We start from the raw sequence: 19,888 nt of genomic DNA, 5'->3' as shown, positions 1-19,888 counted from the left end.
CAGCAGATCACAGTAGATATAAGTAGGCTAAAGACAAATCAGTGGAAAGCAGAAATAATAGAAGTGGACTACTTATTATTTTCTTTTATTCAGGGACATTGCACATTAATCAACATCTCTTAGTTTTCCAGTTTGGCAAAGGGTAACCTTCAACAGTTGTCCATCTGCCATGTTTTACAATTTGAATCTTTTTAGTCTGATGGTTTATGTGACTGTTGGAGATGGATATCCTATGATTCGCTGGCCTTAAATTTGTATCTTCTGTTGTCTATTTTTATTTAAGTTGGTCACATAACTTTCAACAGCAGAGGACAGAAAAGCACGACAAACCTCCACATGTCAACCTTTTTCAAATCTGGAGTCCCACAAACATAATTTCTCTGCACACACTAAGTTAATTTGCAGAATAGATCTTGTCAAAGCATATGTTGTAGATTTAAAGCTCCTTCTCTTGGATATAAGGTGTGTTTTTGTAATTCTTGCCCCGAAACACTTTTAACATCTATTATGGAACTGTTATGTCAAACAATTATGAACTGACCTAGAAGATGTCTTTTGGAGTAAACCATTAATAAAATTGAAAATCAAATGACCAAGAAAACAATAAGGACTTTCAAAAGTATGACATTCTAACACTATAATACCCCTTTATTATTATCATCATCATCATCATCATCATTATTATTATTATTATTATTATTATTATTACTATTAGGGGGCGGCTGTTATTAGAAGTAGTAGTAGTAGTGGTAGTAGTAGGGGTGGTGGAATATTTGTCCTTCTTCTTGTTTATTGCTATAATGTTTTTGTTTTGATTTTTTTCTGCATAAAAAACCTTTCTATGCATGTTTGCATTTCATGAGAGGAACTGAGACCTGAAAACGTCAGGCCTGACCGCGTCTGTGTCGGTCACGTGACTATCGCGGAAGTCAACAAACCAGGTAGCGAAATGTAGCATCCAGACGCAAACTTGTCTTATCGGTGTTTTGTTTAACGTTAAAGCCGTCTTTTGAATTGTCTTTTAGAAACCAATAGTTAAATGAAATCGTGTACATTACAAAGGTCAGGACGTACCGTGAGCTGTCACATAGCCAGTCCCAGCTTGGTAAAGAGGCAGTTACAAAATGCGGAACGATTCTCCTCTCTCAAGCGTTAACGTGGTGCTGGTTATGGCCTACGGCAGTCTGGTAAGTCTCTTTCACTTTGTTCACGGTAACTTTTATGTCATTTCAAGACCTCAAATTAAAACGATAAATTGATTCAGTTACGGAGTTTTGCTAACTTATGCAAAGTTTTTAATGCAGAGAGACAGGGACACAAAATGTCATGCATACATACAGTACAAGTACAAAAAGCAGAATACACACCCCGTTATTTTACATTGTGCATACCCATTACAAGATATATACACATAACTACTTTGATGGACAGTGTGCACATGCATACTAATTGCTGTTTTAGCATTAATAACAACATGAGCCCAATATTAATGTAAATACATTTTGCCTTTAATAAAGTAAAAGCATTCAAATATTTGCTGTTAATAATAATTAATAGGAAAGTTAATTAACTCCGGATTAAATTCCTGATCTCTAGGTGTTTGTTTTGCTGTTCATTTTTGTCAAAAGACAAATTATGCGTTTTGCCATGAAGTCTCGGAGAGGTCCACATGTTCCCATTGGTCACAATGCTCCCAAGGTAACGCACACACACACACACACACACACACACAGCATTATGAATCAGAAGTGTCATACTGAAAAGTGTTTGGCTGTCTAATTTGTTTTTGCTAGTTCTTTCTTGTGTTTACTAAAATACCATGTCTGTGGTGTAGGAGCTGAGGCAAGAAATCGAGACCAAACTTAGCCTGGTCCAGAAAATCCACTTTGAGCCTCGTCTACTGTCTCCAGATGATGACCGGCTGAAGCGGAGAGAACAGTCTGGTTAGAGAAACATAAACATATACACTTACATACTATATAAACCATCTGTATAAGCTGTTTTGATGCCTTGGTATGAGAGAATGCACGTGTTTCTCTTACAGGTTCCTATGACTATGTGTACAGGATGAGAGCATTGGATGCTATCAGAGAAACTGGTGAGCTCTCCTGCCACTGGTTTTGGTCTGCCACAACTGTTCCTTCGCACCATTTTTTACTATTTCCCCAATTTAACACTTGCCTCTACTATCCCAATAGATCTCCCTTTCCGTGAACTGAGTGGAACCTCTACAGCTTTGACAGGTAGAAGATTTCGGACCTGGCTTCTGCATCTACGAAATTCCCACTGCATTTTCCAGGACAAGCAAAGCTCTCTCATTGGCACGGTGCTGGATGGCTACAATAAGGCACGCTATGGGGCAGAGGTCAGTGTCCCTCAGTGTATATTTGTGTGCCAGAAATGTCGTATCTAATCATAAACAACATAAAGATATTGTTTTACACAGTCTACGCTAAATAATGTTAGCAATAAATTATGGAGAAATGAATGAAAGAAAGGAAAATCTCTTTTAAAATAAGCACAAAATCATATTTTAAAAATTAGTCAGCGAAGCAGATCTAACTGGGCTGTGCACTTCACCAGCATAAACATCTATTTACATATCTAACACATGATTTTCCTATACAGTTTTTTTTTTTGTAACCTACTGGAAATTAATAAATATTTATGTAGTATCATTATGATTAGAATACTTAATTAGAAGTCAATAAGTTCTTTCTAGAAAATAACAAAAATGCCTGTCATTATTTTTTAGAGCCCAAGGTGACATCTTTATATGTCCTGTATGTTAAAATTATTAGATCTGCCCATCTGAGATGCTAAAACTGGTAAATGTTTGGCATTTTATAATCCCAAATAAATTTACACAGTTGAATCAAATATTAATTGTTGATTCATTTACTGATCGGCTAATAGCTTAGTGGATTAATTGATTCAGCTTTACTTTATCTTTAGTACATGAAAAACTGATAAATTGTGTGCATATGCATCCACCCAGAAGTAGCTGAAGGGTAAATATAGTGTGTGCAGATTGTATTCTGCATAAAAGCATTTCATTACTGATATTCTTGTTTGGTTAATGTCGTTGTCTTTAGGCTTTTGGTGAAGCAGAATTTATGAAATACCAGGAAGCTCTAACTCAACTGGCCACTGTGTGAGTAAACACAGCTTTTCCCCACCATTCCTCTTAGAGTTTTCGTTTTAAGTTGATCCCGCTGGGGAATGCTGATTATACACTGGGAACATTCCGTTTCCTTTTTTCTTTTTCAGTGTAAAGTCTCACAACAACAACAGCAGCAGCAGCAGCAGCAGCAGCACTCTGAGCCAGCACCACCAGTGTGCTGCCAAAGATCTGACCAGTACCACAGATCCTGCAAGTCCCTCCTCTTCCCCTACCCAAACCACCTACCTCACAGCTACAATGCAGTCGCGCAGCAAGAGGCCCAGACACTTCCTGGAGTTAAAGAACTTTAAAGACAATTACGACACTCTGGACAGTACACTCTGAAAATGTAAAAAGCCTGTCCAAAGGAAAGGTAGTGCTGCTGCCTGTGAATAAAGTTCCTGTGGATGGCAACAGGGTTACTGGCGGATAGTTTTAGAGTAAAAAGAAAAAACACTGCCTTCATATACTAATAGGTATTGCCTAGGTTGCATTATAGATCATATCTAAATAAAGTAAATGTAGCTTATGCATATATCCAGTATTACTGCAGGAGTATTACTGCTATGTTTGGGTAAGAGAGGTTGATTTGACCAAAAGAAAAATATAACTATAGAGCTATGCACTGCTATAAGACAATCAGTATTTATTGCACAATATAAAGGCCTATGCAGACTTGTTGAAACTAACTTCACACTGAAAAAAACATTTATGTCACATATGTGTATGTTCTACGTATGCCTCTACAATTCTTCTCTCGTTACGTTGGACTGCCTTTTTTTAAAGCCTTACATGATTTACAAAGCCATAATTGATTTGGTGAAATTAAGTGCTCTTTTAACTTTGATTTAATGTGAAACTTTATGATTTCTCAATGCAATGTAATTTAACAGTATTCCAGCATATTCATGCATTCTGAATGTGATGTACTGCATCAGTGGCAAGCATAGTACTTCTCTATGTTAGATGTGGACCAGCCCAGAGATGCCTGAGCTGTGTCTGTGTGGGAACAGGGTTCCCAAGGAGGCATACTAATGCCTAAATTTTATTTTCTGCCGTGCCTACTGTTCAAGTTGCCATCCAAATAAAACACTGACATACTGCTGATGTTTTGACATGCAGTCATCAAAATATTGTAATTTGCTGTGAGACCAACAGAGGGCACCCATTTAAACGTAATCTAGTTTTATTGATTTTGTAAGAAGTGAAATAAAGCATCATTATCTTTATTTATTCTGAGAGCACAGATAGATTAGATTGCACTTTTAAAAATCTCTTCCTAGATGTTTTTAATATAAATTAATACAAAAGAGAAAGATGTTAGGCAGAAATTGAAACATTGAATCATTACATTAATATGTACAAACCAAGGTGACTATGCATAAAGAAACAAATTATTTACAAGAAATATTAGGAATAATTACACAATTATTTCCTTCTGCTTCATCACACTTTCAATAAATGTGATACTGTCTGGGAATGTGAAGACATTTTTAAGAAGCACTCTTTTCACATGATGTTGACCTTAAATAGACAACAGTGTTTACTTACATGAGAACATTCAGTCCTCAAAGTGAACAGTCGTGCGACTGAATATTGTGAACAATGCACACACTTTTTATAATCCGGTTAATTATTTTTACATCAAACATCTTTTATGGCACCTTGGTTTACTTAGAAAGCTTAGTCTATTGATGCTACATTACTTTATCAAGAGCTCTTACCATTATTATCATTTTTGGCAAAAAGGTCTGCCATCCCGTACTTTGCACTGCAATTGTGTTTTGTACAACAACAAAGATGCCATAAAATAAAAACGGATGTACAGGGAAACCTTCATACAGTATGCAGAATTATACAGTATGTTAAACCTATATAAGTTCTATCAGTACACTTCATGTATGTATGCTAAAGCTGACACATTATTTTATTATGCAGATGCAGAGTCACAAAAGATCCCAGTGCTTGTGCCAAACACCACACAGTTTTCCTACAAGAGCGTTTGCAGTTAAAATGCATTAGTGGAAGTGCTGACAGCAATGCAGTCCAAGAAGCTCAGCTTGGACAACCCAGATACGCCTGGACTCAGATGTGGTTGTGGAATTATTGTTTGGTTTCAGCCTGCACTGAAACAGTTTGGTGGTTCTGGGCCCTTCAACTCCAGAACCTTGTCTTTCCACTTAGTTGCTTCATGACCTGATCTCAATGACTTTAATGAAAGGGAGTTGTTTGTTAGAGGAGGTGGACGGCTTGAGTGGTTTACTGCAGAAAAAAGGGAAAGAAAAAGTAGTTTATTGTATAATAATACAGTATGAAAACAATTCTACATTAGATGGATTTTTGAATGTAAGTGGGTTTGAAGGTTTTGATGACCTCTTTCAAGCTAAAATTTATAACATAAAATCATTTTGTCCTAAATTTGAATTTATTTTTATAAATGAATTACCTATATACAATCTGGGCTTTGTGCTCTGAAGAAAGGTAAGAGTTTGACCTTTGTCCTCCCAGGAAATAGTCCATCTGGTCATGCATCTCCCGATTCTGCAAACATGAGAGGGGTCAGTTTACATAATACTAGTATGAAACTAATTAATGTGGCTCCCAAACAGACAGTTGATGCACTTTCTATCCTTGTATATCTTTCTTTGCAGAGGCCAAGCTGAGTGGTATCCACTTCCTTACCCTTGCACCCCTCTTTCCACTTTCTTTGATTCTTCGCTCTTAATTCAACTTACAATAGAAAAAGTTCTCTTTCCACAGTAGAAGATAATAAAGCAGTCGTTACCTCAGCCTCCAAGAATGCCACTTTCTCTTCCAGCTCTTTGATCACGCGGTCTCTCTCCTGGATCACCATGCGAGAGTTCTGGAGCTAGACACAAGCAAACGCACAGTCAAACAGTGAGTAAATCCTCCTCAAATACGAACACGAAGACCGTGTGTTTGTTTTTACAGACCCACACATGTGAGGCTCACCTGTTCAATCATGTGTCTGACTTTCCTCTGTTGGCATTTCAGCATGTCATCCAGATGGTGGATCTTTTCTTTAAGAATAGCCACCTCCTTCTCCAGCTGCTCAGCCCTAAAAAAATCCACACAGACAGTTACAACACACTGGGGGTGATTTAACCGTCACACGTTGAGAAAGCGTATATGTATTTGTTTGGTGGAGTTTGTTCGCTTCTGCTGACCTCTGGTCCCCTTTCTGGCCTTCCTCTCTGATTTTGCGCAGCTCACGAAGTTCCTCCTCACGACTGCGTATTGCCTCCCGCAGGGTAGAGCTCTCCTGCTCCATCCCACTCAATAACCTGTGGAGTTCTTCGATACGTTTGTCTTTCCTCTCACTAGCTGCTTCTGTGGTCCTGAGCTTCTCCTCCTGGTCACTCAGACGCTCCCTCAGCCTGCTGCCTTCAGCCTGGTGGAGACAGTAAGTTTAGTTTGTATAAAATATGGCTTCAACAAAAATGTGCTTTAAATTAATTATGATAGATAATGCATATATGTCTTACCTGCAGCCTCTCTTTCTCCTCTTGGTGTTTCTTCTCAGTTTCCTGCAGCTGTGCATATAAGCGCTTACTGACTTCTCTGAGCTTGGTTCTCTCTGCTTCATCATCTGCTTCCTTAAAGACAAAGTATCAACTGTTATTAGCAATATGTCAGATAAAGAGTTAGACAGATAGCAAGACGCTTTTGGACTTATGTAATATTAAATCTTGTTTTTGTATCAGGCTTGGTAGGGCTGGCCGTCACAAACAAATAGGCGTGTCAGCCTGCGTCACTGGAACAGCTGCGTTATTACAGAGTTTTCCCTCTGAAACTCGCCCACGCAAGGTAAGCTCTTGTGTAAATCTCTGCAACTCGTGAATTCCTATAACACGTGCAAAGTAATTAAAGCACAGTGGAGTCAGGTTTGTTGTGCATGCACAGAACACTGCTGACATACAGATAGCGGTGGGTGCTAGCAACAAACTATCGCAGGATGAAGTATCTGTGGAATGCAGGGAACAATGATTATGGCCTGAACACAATAACAATAACGCAGGCAGAGGAGCAGTTTGTGCTAAACCAACTCTCTCACAAATCTCCACACAGCCCGAGGGGCTAGTATCATTACACTGCTGTTGTCATTTAGTCCTTTCTTTTGCCAAATATCACGTATCTGTTTTTCTTCCTGTTTAACTTTACACCTTCCTCTACATGTGTGCCTCTGGGGGATGATCACTTTACAGGTATGACATCAAACTAACAGGACCTCATTGTCCAGTGGAAAACAGAGAGTGGACTGCAGCTATAATACACAACATCGTATATGCGCATTGTTCCAACATACGTGAAAGTCCCACATGTATTCGGAGTATAGAGTTACAACTTAAAGTTTCTTTGTGTGAGAAACAGCTCACCTGTCCATCATCTTTGGTTTTTGCCTTGGGGGGAGATGAGGCATTCTTTCTGAAGGGAACGCCAACTTTCCACCCATTTATGTGAGGCTAGAGAGAGAAAAGAAGGACGTCAGCAAGGAAACGAGAAATAGGGATGAGAGTGGTGGAGGAAATGGCACTAAGTACATAGCATGTAAGGTTAACAATGGGAAGGCCACAACAAAAGAACTAAAAATAGACCTACCTTGTTTTTGGCTGCCATCTGCTCCCTCAGTGTCTTTAGGCAGTATCTCACCTGTATGAGATTTAATAGTGAGTTACTCAGATACTGCCATTGTTTTAATACGTTCAAATGAATAACACAAGAGTGGAGGAGATCAAGACAGGAGTGTGAGAGCAGGGAAGAATTTACATGAAGCAAACATGCAAATTGTTAAGTAATCCGGAACTCTAGCATTAGCACAGTGTGTATTTATGCTACCATCCAGATGCCCACAAAGAGATGGGTAGCTCAGTTGATAAAGGCAGTCGTCCACGTCTCTATAAAACCCACCTCTTGTATCTGTGAAACTTCATCCGACAGCATCTTCAGGCTCTGCTGGTGATTCTGCTGCTCTTGTCTGCGTGCCTCTAGATACACCTAAGACATGAAGACACACACCTGTTAAATACAGGTGTAACAACACAACCATAGTCATACACCATTGAATTATTTAAAAAAAATAAAAGCCCATGTGTAGCTCCCACCTTGATAACCTCCACCTGCTCCTCTGTAGATTTGACCGGTTCAGGGGTAAAAACTGTCCTGTCACTTGGTGGCTGCACCAATGCAAACGCCCTCCCGATTGGCTAGAGATTAGAGAGCAGAGTTAAAAATGTGGCATGTACTGTGTTGCGTGAGCATGGGTGGGTGGCGATGATACATTTACAAACATCATAAGCAAATGTTACATGAATGAAGTCACTGTTCACTAAAAGAGGACTTGGATCATGGTTGTGACTGATATTGCAACACAGTATTTTGAAGAATTTGCAGGAGTACTTATAGATGCGTCACAAAAATAATTGTGACGCATCCATCAGAAATCTCTGATTCGACTGATGCAGTTAAACTAATGACTTGTAAAGTTTTAAAAATTAAATGTCTTCTCTCGGTTGAGTCCTAAAAAAATTGCATTAAGCACTACGTAGACAAACCCAAAGATCGGGGGCTTCTTTGGAAGTTGAAAGAGTGAGAAAGGGAGGTCTGTGCAGAAAGGGTGGGGACAAATTATGTAACTCTGCAAGCTGCTCTGGTGGACCATTTTTTCCCTCCCGTTTTGAGTGTGTGGGAACCACGCTCATGAAAAGCTCATGATGACTGTGGCATGTTTACAAGCAATTAATGTCTCTGTACAGGTTGTTCTGTAGGAATGTGCTTTGATACATGTGTGAATGTATGGTAGCTCTGAGCTAATTCCTAGGGATCACTGACAAGATTAACCTGTCTGTACTTTGAGATCCTAATATATCACCTCTACAAAAATACTGCCACCGTTCATCCACACAAATTAGCAAATTATTCTACTTCATGTCCTTCTATATCCATTTAATATAAAAAAACTGATTTTATATATAATTTCAGATCTTAAAGCAGTTATTTACTCATCAGTTTTCCAAAAGTCTTTAAAACATCGATAACAGTTACTTCATCAGCCCACCACTTCCTCTGGTGAGTGTAACCTAAGTTGTTTGATAAAAGAACCTTACCTTGTCCCTGTACTGCTCTGTGCTCTGAGCCACCTGGTTCTGGTCGTGCAGTGTGAGACGCAGTCGTCTGCACCCCTCCTGAAAAACACAATGTTGAAAGCAGAGATGAAGTGAATCCACAAAGAGTCCGTTATGTGTAGGAGAGACTGACAGAAGACTATTTTGAGGAGAAGAGGGGAAAACAGAGCAGGAGAGACTGAGTCACACTCACTCACTAAAACAGGGGAGGGGGGAGACAGAGAGCAGCAGCCAGTAAGAATGAGGGGTACAAGCGTCAGAGTGAAAGAAAAAGTTTTTCACAGCTGCACAGAGACAGATTGTTTTATTTAAATTGTGTGCTATGGACGTCACAGGGACTTAGGAGGAAAATCTCAACACACTCATATCCAATTGGAAGCGGTGGCTGGATTTCTGGAAAAGTGGGCAGAAAATGAAATGTCAAGTAAGACAGAACATTTCCATGGCAACAACACCTCACAGTAGCCATACACTCTCTGGCACACTAACATACAGTATAAAGGGAGACAAAACTATTCACAGATGTAGCTCTTCGTAACACATTAAGTAACAGGAAACGTCTCAAGTGCAATTTGACTTCGTGCGCGAGTCTTTCACTACAGGGAACCCCCCTTTTACACTAAGTGACACTCAGTAAGTGTGTGTGCAATGATAAGTGGATGTGGATGTGAGGGAGAAGGTCAAAGACATTATGTAACTCATTCCAGACCACACAATTTGTTCTGTTAATTTTCCTGTGTGTATTCACTGTGTCCTAGTGTCTGAAGTCATGTCAACTCTTACACTAAACAGACACACTCACATCTTCAGGTTTATTAGTCATGTTCTGGCCTAATTTGTCAATAAGTAATAATGAGGCCTGGTTGCTCAGTGCTCGAGCATTGGGTTGGGATACAGAACGCAGTGGGTTTGAATCCCACACCACCAGGTGTGGCCCCACCCAGCCACCTAGGGCAACCTTGGCAGGAAGGGTATTCGGCGTAAAGAGAAAAAAAAAAAACACACACATACACATATGCAAAAACAACATGTGGAACATGTTCTGCTGTGGCAACCCCTGAAGGGACAGGCCGAAACCGTTCTATTTTTTTTTTGTTGTTGTTGTTAATAAGTAACATGCCTTGTAATGGATAACAGAGTAATGTGTGGAATTTGATTTGTTTTGTTAGTGATAATTATTATCATATTATCATTATCATTTATATTATATTACTGTGTTGTATGAAACTATTAAGTGTGAATGTGTGTCGCGTTTATCACAATTGTTTTCTTTTGCTAGACAGCCTGCCGATCACAGGCCCAGCTACTCTATCTCACAATGGAGGCCCTGTTCAAACTGTCAAAAACAACTGTATTGACAATCTACAACATTTAGTAACTGTTCTTATGCTTGTTATCATATCACATCGTCATTGTCATCATGAAATATGATGAAGATTTCCGCTTTAAAAACAACTTAAGCAAACGTTGCATAGTAGTTATCAACATTTGTGTGATCAGATCATAAGCACTAGAACAGCTATAAAATAGACCTAAACAGTGAGACTGTTAAGTCAAATGAACTTTTAAACCGTTTTGCCCTTTACAGTAAGTGAATAAAGTGAGTAAAGGCACTTTTACTGTAAAGACACCCTGGCCTTGATGCCAGCCAGAAAGAAGAAATGGATTTAAATGTGTTGCGTAATACCATGATTAGACTACAGAAAGCTTCTATGATTAGCTGGTTATCTGTTCAGGAAGTACAGTAATAAAAAACAATGAGGGACAGACATCAGAGCAAGAAAGTGATCAGGCATCAAGACCAAAAAGGAGACGAAATAGCCTAATAACTTGAGTGAGAGGTGGTATTACGACAAATAGTGGTCAGGAAAATGAAAGCAAAAATGTCTCCTCTCAGATTACAGACACCCGAATCCCGTAATAGGGAACAGTGACCAGACGAGGGAGAGAGAAAAGGGGAACAGTTAGGGGTTTGTTAAGAAGGAATCCATCAATACAAAACTTCTCTCGACCTTTTTACACAGGCAGACAAAGACTCTGATAATCCTCACTGCCATTCATTATTTACAAGCTAGTCTCAGTTTCTGCTTTTGCTTTATATTCAAACACACACAAATGCTGTCTGTACCACCTTCAAAGCCGACCTGTAATAGTAGACTTCCCAGGAACACAAAGAGGCCAGTTAGACATAATCATAAAGACTGTGACACATATACACACATGCACACAATCCACACACATTAACTCCACGTACACACTACCATTATGACAAGGCAAACATGTAACACTAAGCGTGCATTCACACACACACGCACAAACAGGCATTTACACACAAGGACATGCACAGTTTTCACACTTCAGGGTGCACTGACAATGGGCACAAAAGATCATGGGGCATGGCCAATCTGAAAGGCTTCAAGGGTATGAAAAGTTCTTGTTTTGGACGTAAATCACCTGGGTTAAATTAGCTGAGAGGTGACTGCCTCCCTTGGCATGTTGCTGATAAACACACAGAGTTGATGTATTTGGGGAAAAAAGAAAATGTCTGTCAGAGCTCTGTGTCTCCTTAAAAAAAACACTCCGCTCAAACATTGTTTAGACTATTAGGGCTCCAGTAGCAGTGGCCTTAAATCATGGCCTTAAATAGTGAAGCATCAAGTTATGCCTCCAAGTGCAGTGTCTACAATGCAGAAAAAAATCTTGTGTGCACACGCACGTGTACAATTCACTATCCATTAAATCAGTTCCTCTCATGCACTGCTTTCTTATACCATGCAGATGTCACTTTTGTCTTTTGTCCAACTGCATTATAGACCTCATCCACCAAGGTGACAGGTGTGAGCCGACATCGCAGGTGCTAGAGTTTCTGCACCGAAACGATACTCTACTCTAATTGTATAAGTGAAAATGGGATGTAAACATGTTTTCTAGAAATTACCCTTTCATTAGCATAACCAGCCTCTGGGCATGTCTGTTTAAACTAGTCAACTAAAAGACCAACTAAACTTTAAAGATATTACTTTGCTGCTTTTCTTTTGTTTGACAATGGGTTTTGGACTGTCGGCTGCATACAAGCAATTTAAACATTTTAGAGTTCACAGACTAAACAATTAACCAATTCACCAAGGGCTGAATGACAAATAATAACAACATGTTGTACGTGCAGACTTGTTTTTCAGTACATCATTACTTTGGAGTAAGTCCTTAAGTACTGAGCCATAGTTCCCAGCGTACTGTAAACTAATACGGTCAGTCAACAGTGATATGTTAAAGGTTATGTAAATTTGAAAGGGAAGAGACGACCTAAGTGACGTAAAGTCCTGCGTGTTTCACATGTGTATTCCCATGCACATGAATAGGTGGACCATAAATGTACTGTACACGGATGTGAATCACAAAGTGTTGCCATCAAGACAATGTGCACACTGAGAGAAAATGTTCAGGCTGCAATCAAAAATAATATCTCTGTTTCGTTTTCTTATTCTATGTGCCATGAGTGTTCTGGCATGTCCCAGCTTTATCTGTTTCTAAATGCATTTTTGTCTCAATTGGCCCATTCCCAGCCAGTGATGTCAGACATTCCAGAAAGGGATGGTGACCGAGGATGAGGAAAGACAGCGGGAATGTTTTACTTACTGCAGGGAAACAAAATGTCTGCAGGGACAAATGTGCCACTATTCAAATAGTGACTGAGCAGACAAAGGCCAAAACTATCTTGTTGCTAAAGGGAGGACAAACTGTCGCACAAGCTTCAAATAAATTTCAAATTGCTGGAAAGTTCTTCAGAGTTTAGAGCATTTACAGAACTGGTTGTTGCTTTAGTTTCAGCATCTTAATTCCAGGAAACATACAAAACAATGAAACAACAATTTCACCAGAGCTGACAAACAGTAAGGGTGTCATTTGTATTCATACAACATCAATTGTGCACAGTCACTTTGGTATGTGACACAGAGGTGCAATACTTTGATGGCTTTAGTCTGACCTGAGTAGTCACATGGAAACACTCACTGGGTCACTGTTTGACTATTTGATTTGACTGATAGAGTTGTTGTCCATAGTTGTTAAAATGTTATGTATGAGAGATTATTCAGGGCTGAACAAATATAGAGTTTCATATATCGCATCATGGCACATTTGTGAATACAGTTAATCAGTTTTCTTTGTGTGTGGTGCTGCCTTTGGTACACTTTTATCAGTTAAACAACATACGTGATATTTAAGGCTAAACTACTGACACACATGTACAACTTGGCTCCTAAATGTAACTCTAATCAGAAAGCATTCACCATATCCAGGGCTTAAAGTGATCTGTGCAGTTTCCTTCATTAAAGAATATCATCTGATATGAGCTCAGTCATTCTCTCTCTCTCTGCTGGGAGGTATTGAGCTCAGCAGGTTAAAGTGTCTTGTTACTCCGCAACCTCATAAACCACAGCACAGTTTAACAGTTTGCTTTTCAGCTGAGGTAAATGATTGATTGTGCTGCCACAGACTGAATAGAAAGCCCCTGTACTGTGCGTGACATGGGCAGCTGCTGATTTGTATGTGAATCAAAGAAGTGTGCTGCTTAATCCAGTTCATTAAGACTTCACATGCACAGGTGGTGCCCATATACTGCGCCGGCTAAGCTTTTGCAGTTCCTGAGCTGCCTGTCACAACTCCAACTGTAAGCCCTCAAATGATGTGCACAGAAGGCAAAAGTGACGGGCACAGATGTTATCCGGGCTAATTCTGAGCTGCTGCCTTGTCTCTATGTGTGTTGGGACTTGGGAGGAATAATACTTTAATTACTACAAGGCAAAAGACAAGGCAAAATACAGCACTTAGAGCAGATGGAGCCTAAAGTGTCTCTAAACCCAGTGCAAAAAACTGAGCAGAGTCATGGAAAGAAGAAAAAAGAAAAACATAAACAGATCCAAAACTAAGGAAGTTATTATCTGCTAATTTTGCTATAAATTCTGTTACAATAAATACTACTTAACATTCAATAAACGAAAGCAAAAAACGAGACAAATATCGAGAAACTTACCCGATTTTCTTGACTTTTGATGTCCTCAAATGTGCACAGACTTCTTGTCCCTCCGTTCATGTTTAACAGATATGTAATAAATACTCCACCAACAATAAATTAATAAATTTAATAAGAAATTGGGCGAACTTCCCGGTGCCTCACGTCCACAGTCCACTCTTCTCTTCTCACCTCGCTGTGATAACGTTGTTCATCGCGTCACTGTGGGAGGGAGCAGGAGCAGCACCAGCATACACACACACATACCGCCCACCGCCCACAAATCGAGCGAAACAGCCAAATAGGGAACTGGGAAAACGGGAAAGGAGGGAGTGGAGGGAGGGTCAGGGCACTGCAACCTGCCGCCTCCGGTACGACAGCAACAATAACCCCCAGAAAGTTCGCATTGGCATAATAACACGATCACACTGATTCATCTACAGGTATGAACACAGCAGGTGGACTCTGGTCTTATGTTGCTGCAAACTATCACCCAGCAGGTGTCACTTAACAATTAATTATTAAGTGGAAAAGGTCAAACCCGTGACTGAACCTGTCCTCTGAGATTACAAACCAATGGAAAGCAAGGCAATAAACTTAGTGATTTAACTTAAGGCAGTTTTTAAGGGAGTTTGAAAGACAATTTACTTGTGTGTTCGTAATTTTGTTATATTCTTATATCTGTGAAAAGTGAATATCATGCTGTTCAACATGTGAAAGTTCCTTTATGTTTTGTGTGACACAGCACAGACAATAGAGTCTAGTCTCTCCTTGTAACTTTGTTATGACCAAAGGACAACCTTGATAAGTACATGATCAAATACAGACTTTGACCTATGAAATCATTTTTATCTATGTAGCCAAACAAATCCCAAACTGCCCAGCCAACAACATCCTCTGTCTTTACGTCTTTGATTAAAAAATAAAAACTTTTTTACTAATATGGAAATAAATTACAACCTAATTCAGCACAAGAAAACATTACAGAGTACTTTAGAAGTAATCATCAGCAAGGAAAAGTACTATATTTGGTAAAATGCTAAAGCATGGAAAAGTGAATTACTGATATTTGTTTATTAAAAATGCTCTTAGCATTAATGTTACACACCATCAATAACATGTAACCAGAGGTGAAAGAGGTCACACAATAGGAACACACTGCACTCATACTGTAACACAACCAGTGTTGCCCTGCTGGCATGTAGCTGATTTAAGCAGCAGCTGATCGAGGCCAACACAGACCTCAAATTGGATCAAGGCATTAATGGCTGTCAAAGAGCTCACAGCAGCTCACAGTGACAAACAAGGAATGAGTCTAAGTGAATTTGAAATTTCAGCAAAAGCTATACGTTCAAGCTCATACAGAAACACACTGAGACAAGAAAATAGGCCTGTGAGGCAGCGGGCACAAGGAAAATGAAAGAAAATGTTTCTCAAAAGTGGGATTTTAATAAGTAAATGTGCTCAGGTAACTCTTTACTGAAATGGGTTACTAGCCAGGAATGTAGTTAACTTTTACATCACAGTGGGTGGTATAATTTAATGGCTGATTTATCACAGGAAATGAAGCACACAACACTATCAAACATGCCTAAACCTTGCCAAAGTATGTCTGCAGGTGTCCCACCTACTAAGCTATAGTGTGAAACATAATCATGAGTTTACATCACACAGCTGACCACACTCAGACAAACTGATCCAGAGATCAGACAGTGATGTGTCTGTGTGTTGTACATCCACATGTGAAACTATTTGTTCACACTTTGTATCTTCTGTTCTCTGTACTTAGGTCTGTCTCTAATGGGTTTCCAACATTTGGCAGAGCTTATTTTAGGAGGTCTTGTAGTAATTTAATAAGCAATAATATGCAGCCTCTTGTCTGTATTACTCTGTCATATTTAAAGTGTGTAGGTGTGTAATGTTTTCTTTCTTTGTTTTATTCATGTTCAAAGTTTCTATTTCTTGTTTTTACACATTGTTCTTGTCAATAAAAACAGACATTTGAAAGATAATAATTATGAACTGTTATTAGTATGAACACACCAGGGGCAATTTAGAGAGCAGTGTTTTGCCCGAGGACACTCTGACATGTGACCTGATAGAACCTGGAATCAAACCACTAACAATGTGGATCATGGAGAACAGCTCTACCAAACTGAGACCATCCAACGCACCCAGACATTGATATTTTGTCCATTTAGAGGAGAATCTATGAGAACAGTTTAAAAACCTTATTTTTTTGATTTTATCAGTATCTAAAGAATCTAAGAAATTCAGGTAAATTTAATTTTTCCATTCTGTTCTTTTCTTTGGTGGGTCATTGAAAGGTTAAAGATATTACAAGATAACCAGATAACAGGAGAGAAAACTGACCAATCAAGAGGTGAAGACAAAAATAGTCATGATTTCATTGAGTGGGAATCAATAGTCAAAGGGTTAAAAATGCACTGATGTGATACAGAGTCAGGGTGCGGTGATATAATGGTGATGCTTCTTGAAGGCAATGATGACACTGTGGCTACAGTCACATACCGTAATTTAGTAAACAATCTCACTTTTTGTATTTTTGGTCTTGACCATCACCAGGACACTGAGGTCATGTCCATAGGACTTGTTTTGGGAATTTGGAAATTTCAGCAGTGTGAGGTGACTTGTTAAGGCTAACAGACCATTTTTTGACTGATTCAGCTTGTGCCTAAAACCAGCATGATTTAATATTTCGTATCAGTATTATATATTATTTATTTGTTTTACACAAAGTTTAGATAGTTTAGTTTAGGAACAAATGTTAATTTCCATGTAAGAACTGTTTGTTTTAATAATTTAAAACACCTAGCCAAATAAATTAAACATGAACAATTTAAACAGTTGATTCTTGATCTGTTGACAGGTATTTATAGCACTGATGTTATAAAAGTCCACTGCTTATCTCTGTATTTGTTGAATGAACAATAAAACATTTTTTTTATAGTATGACAGCTACTGTCTTACAGCCTAAAAGACCTGTATTACGACATGCGAAACCCCTGGGGGCCACCGGAATATTTTCACACCTTAGTATGATGGGGCTGTTTACTTTTGAACCACAGTACTGTATATGAAATAACAAACACCCTATGAAAACACAACACACCCAGTGATTGGCAAATTGTGCCTGGAATGCTGGAATGGTATGGAAACCCAATTCCACCCATGGAAAGTATGTTCACTCACACAACATTAAAAGTCAAGAGAAACAAATACTGCACACAGCATGCTGGTGCTACCTATTCGATTACACTGTGTGGGAGGCGTAGTATCAGGGACACTGAATCTGGTTCTACAGCAAACATTGAAGGTGTAGCTTTAAGCCAACAAACATGTTCCAGGTAAACAATTTTAAGTTCAATTCCCAGTAACCAGAAAAGCAAGATGGCTATTTCAGTTCTTTTGAAAATGCATCACACAATAGCACCATGCTATTGTAAAGTAAGTTTGTCAGAATCACCAAGACGCCACTGTGGTGCCTCAAAACACTCAAATACAATCTTATCATGACTGCTTGTCCCTACAGGGTGCTGACTTTTACCTCTTTTGTAAATGCAGTGAAAAACAAATGCCCAAAGTCATATAAATGTTTTGACATGACACATAAAAGCCTGAAATTGTTTCCATCACTGTAAGGAGATTTTGAGATTAAGCAAAGGGCTGAATCAACAGCTGCATGTATTAGAAGGAGGCCCATCAGATTCCAGGATTTATCTCGTAAACATCTTGTAATTCTGTAGAGGTCTCCCAGAACCATTTCTCAGGCTGAACCTGACCTTTCACAAATCTGTGTGTCAAATTATAGGTAGTATATGTCCTCTTGCATCAACACGCCAGCTGAGTTGTGTTCTGCCCTCCACAGTGATGCTAAACATAAACAATGGTGTTGTAAAAATCGTGTTTATACCAGTGATTTGCTGCCCATAGAGAACCTACTGTATCACAACTCTACACACTGTGAATAAAAGATAAACTAGGAATTTATATAGATTTTACAGAAGATCTTTTTCCTGATGAATGCTTAGGTGCACAAGAAATATTTAAGATTTGATATTTAATATTTATGAAGTGTCCCAGTAGAACATGCCAATAGACCTAAGCCAGTAGACAAAACACACACACATTAAGACTTCAAAGGCACATCGTCTATTATTAATGTTATTAGTGACACCTGTCATTTTCTGCTATACCAAGTCAAAATATCTGCAGAGCCACAAAACAAATATTTGAGATATGTAAAAGCTGTAATCAGACTGACAATGTAAATTAGGGTTGGCAGCTGCACACACTCACAGTTCTTGTCATCTCTTTTGATGGCAGAGTGATAATAACCATTATGTGCTCAAACAGCTCTTCTAGGTGGTAATGAATAACCTTTTCAGTATTCCAAGTAAAAACCATTACCTGTAATTCCAGGCCCTGTGACCCAAATAAAACATGACCCATCTGCACCATCTTGTTCTTTTGAAGTTGTGTAGCTCAATAATATAGGAATGGTGGCACATGTTGTACACTAACTGGCCACTTCATTGAGTACACCTCTAAGATTAAATTTAATCCAGTACAGAGGCTCTGCTATGAATTCTACTTACTACTAGTTATGATTTCTCAGTTTTTATGTTGAAACCCTCAAAAAGCTGATAATTCTATAGCGTTTATTATTGAGGTCATACTGAAAGGTTAAGTCCTACTGCAATGCTGAATGCATCACATTAAGAGGTGATTCTAGCATTGTGGCCTGTTGGGTTTAATTAGCCTGTTCTAGTTTAAATTCTAATCAGAACTGCTTTATTATTTCCTATAAAGCCCTATGTTTAATTAATACAATATATTTAATTTTTATTCAACATAAAGTTACACTTCAATGGGCTAAAAGCCAGTTGTATCTGACTACTTCTGTTAAAGAGAAATGTACAACAACAAAGAATCCTAAATTGCACAAAAAGTAAACAGGTTAACATATTGTGATTAGGACGTGGACAATACCTGTAGATCAACTTGCTATGAAATAGAAAACAATGTTTTTGTTTAGTACAATCGCAGTGTGAAATTTATTCCAGTCAACAATTACAATATATGCCAGCAACTTTAAATTCAGCATAGCTATACTAACAAATCAAATTAAGTACCATTTTACAGTTTCACTGAAAAAACAAACAAACAAAACAAAAAAAACCCGACAACAGGCAGATCCATTACATTGAAGAAAAATATAATACAACTTAAATTGTTTAAGTTGTTTACAAAAATCAGCTCAATACTCAAAGAAATCTACAAATGTTAAATACATAAAAAAATATATCTCATGGAAAAAAAATTACAATTTCTTTTTAGCAAATTTAAGGCAATTAAAACATACAGTATTTGTCTCAGTGAATTCATATAGGGGAATGCATAGAAAGTTTGCAGCTTCAACAAATACACTTGGTCTACCGAACAGATAAGAAATGTTGGCCACCATTTTACTTTAAATGTTGCAACTAATTTTATACAACATTTTCAGGCAAAATAAAATATAAAGTTTGTAATCAAAGACCTCTCCGT

The 19,888-nt window shown here is 38.5% G+C and overlaps 2 protein-coding genes across 2 annotated transcripts; one reads left to right on the top strand and one right to left on the bottom strand.

The window, feature by feature from the left end:
• Positions 1-903: 903 nt before the first annotated feature.
• Positions 904-4,266, top strand: c7h1orf43 (chromosome 7 C1orf43 homolog). The gene is made up of 7 exons (XM_067509154.1): positions 904-1,187; positions 1,597-1,698; positions 1,835-1,943; positions 2,045-2,098; positions 2,199-2,365; positions 3,096-3,154; positions 3,271-4,266. The coding sequence occupies exons 1-7, from the start codon at positions 1,125-1,127 to the stop codon at positions 3,506-3,508; spliced, it is 792 nt and encodes a 263-aa protein (XP_067365255.1). The 5' UTR covers positions 904-1,124; the 3' UTR covers positions 3,509-4,266.
• Positions 4,267-4,331: 65 nt separating this feature from the next.
• tuft1a (tuftelin 1a) lies at positions 4,332-14,644 on the bottom strand. Its single transcript, XM_067509151.1, has 12 exons — positions 14,339-14,644; positions 9,289-9,366; positions 8,287-8,388; positions 8,093-8,179; positions 7,784-7,834; positions 7,561-7,647; positions 6,670-6,780; positions 6,352-6,575; positions 6,137-6,242; positions 5,949-6,032; positions 5,610-5,704; positions 4,332-5,425 (listed from the first exon to the last, which is right to left on the bottom strand). Exons 1-12 carry the CDS (start codon positions 14,396-14,398, stop codon positions 5,353-5,355), a joined length of 1,158 nt encoding a protein of 385 aa, XP_067365252.1. The 5' UTR covers positions 14,399-14,644; the 3' UTR covers positions 4,332-5,352.
• Positions 14,645-19,888: the final 5,244 nt, after the last annotated feature.

Source organism: Channa argus, chromosome 7 (assembly GCF_033026475.1).
Source record: "Channa argus isolate prfri chromosome 7, Channa argus male v1.0, whole genome shotgun sequence".
Lineage (NCBI taxonomy): Eukaryota > Metazoa > Chordata > Actinopteri > Anabantiformes > Channidae > Channa > Channa argus.
The sequence above is the reverse complement of the archived record's forward strand: the minus strand, read 5'-3'. Positions and strand labels throughout refer to the sequence as shown.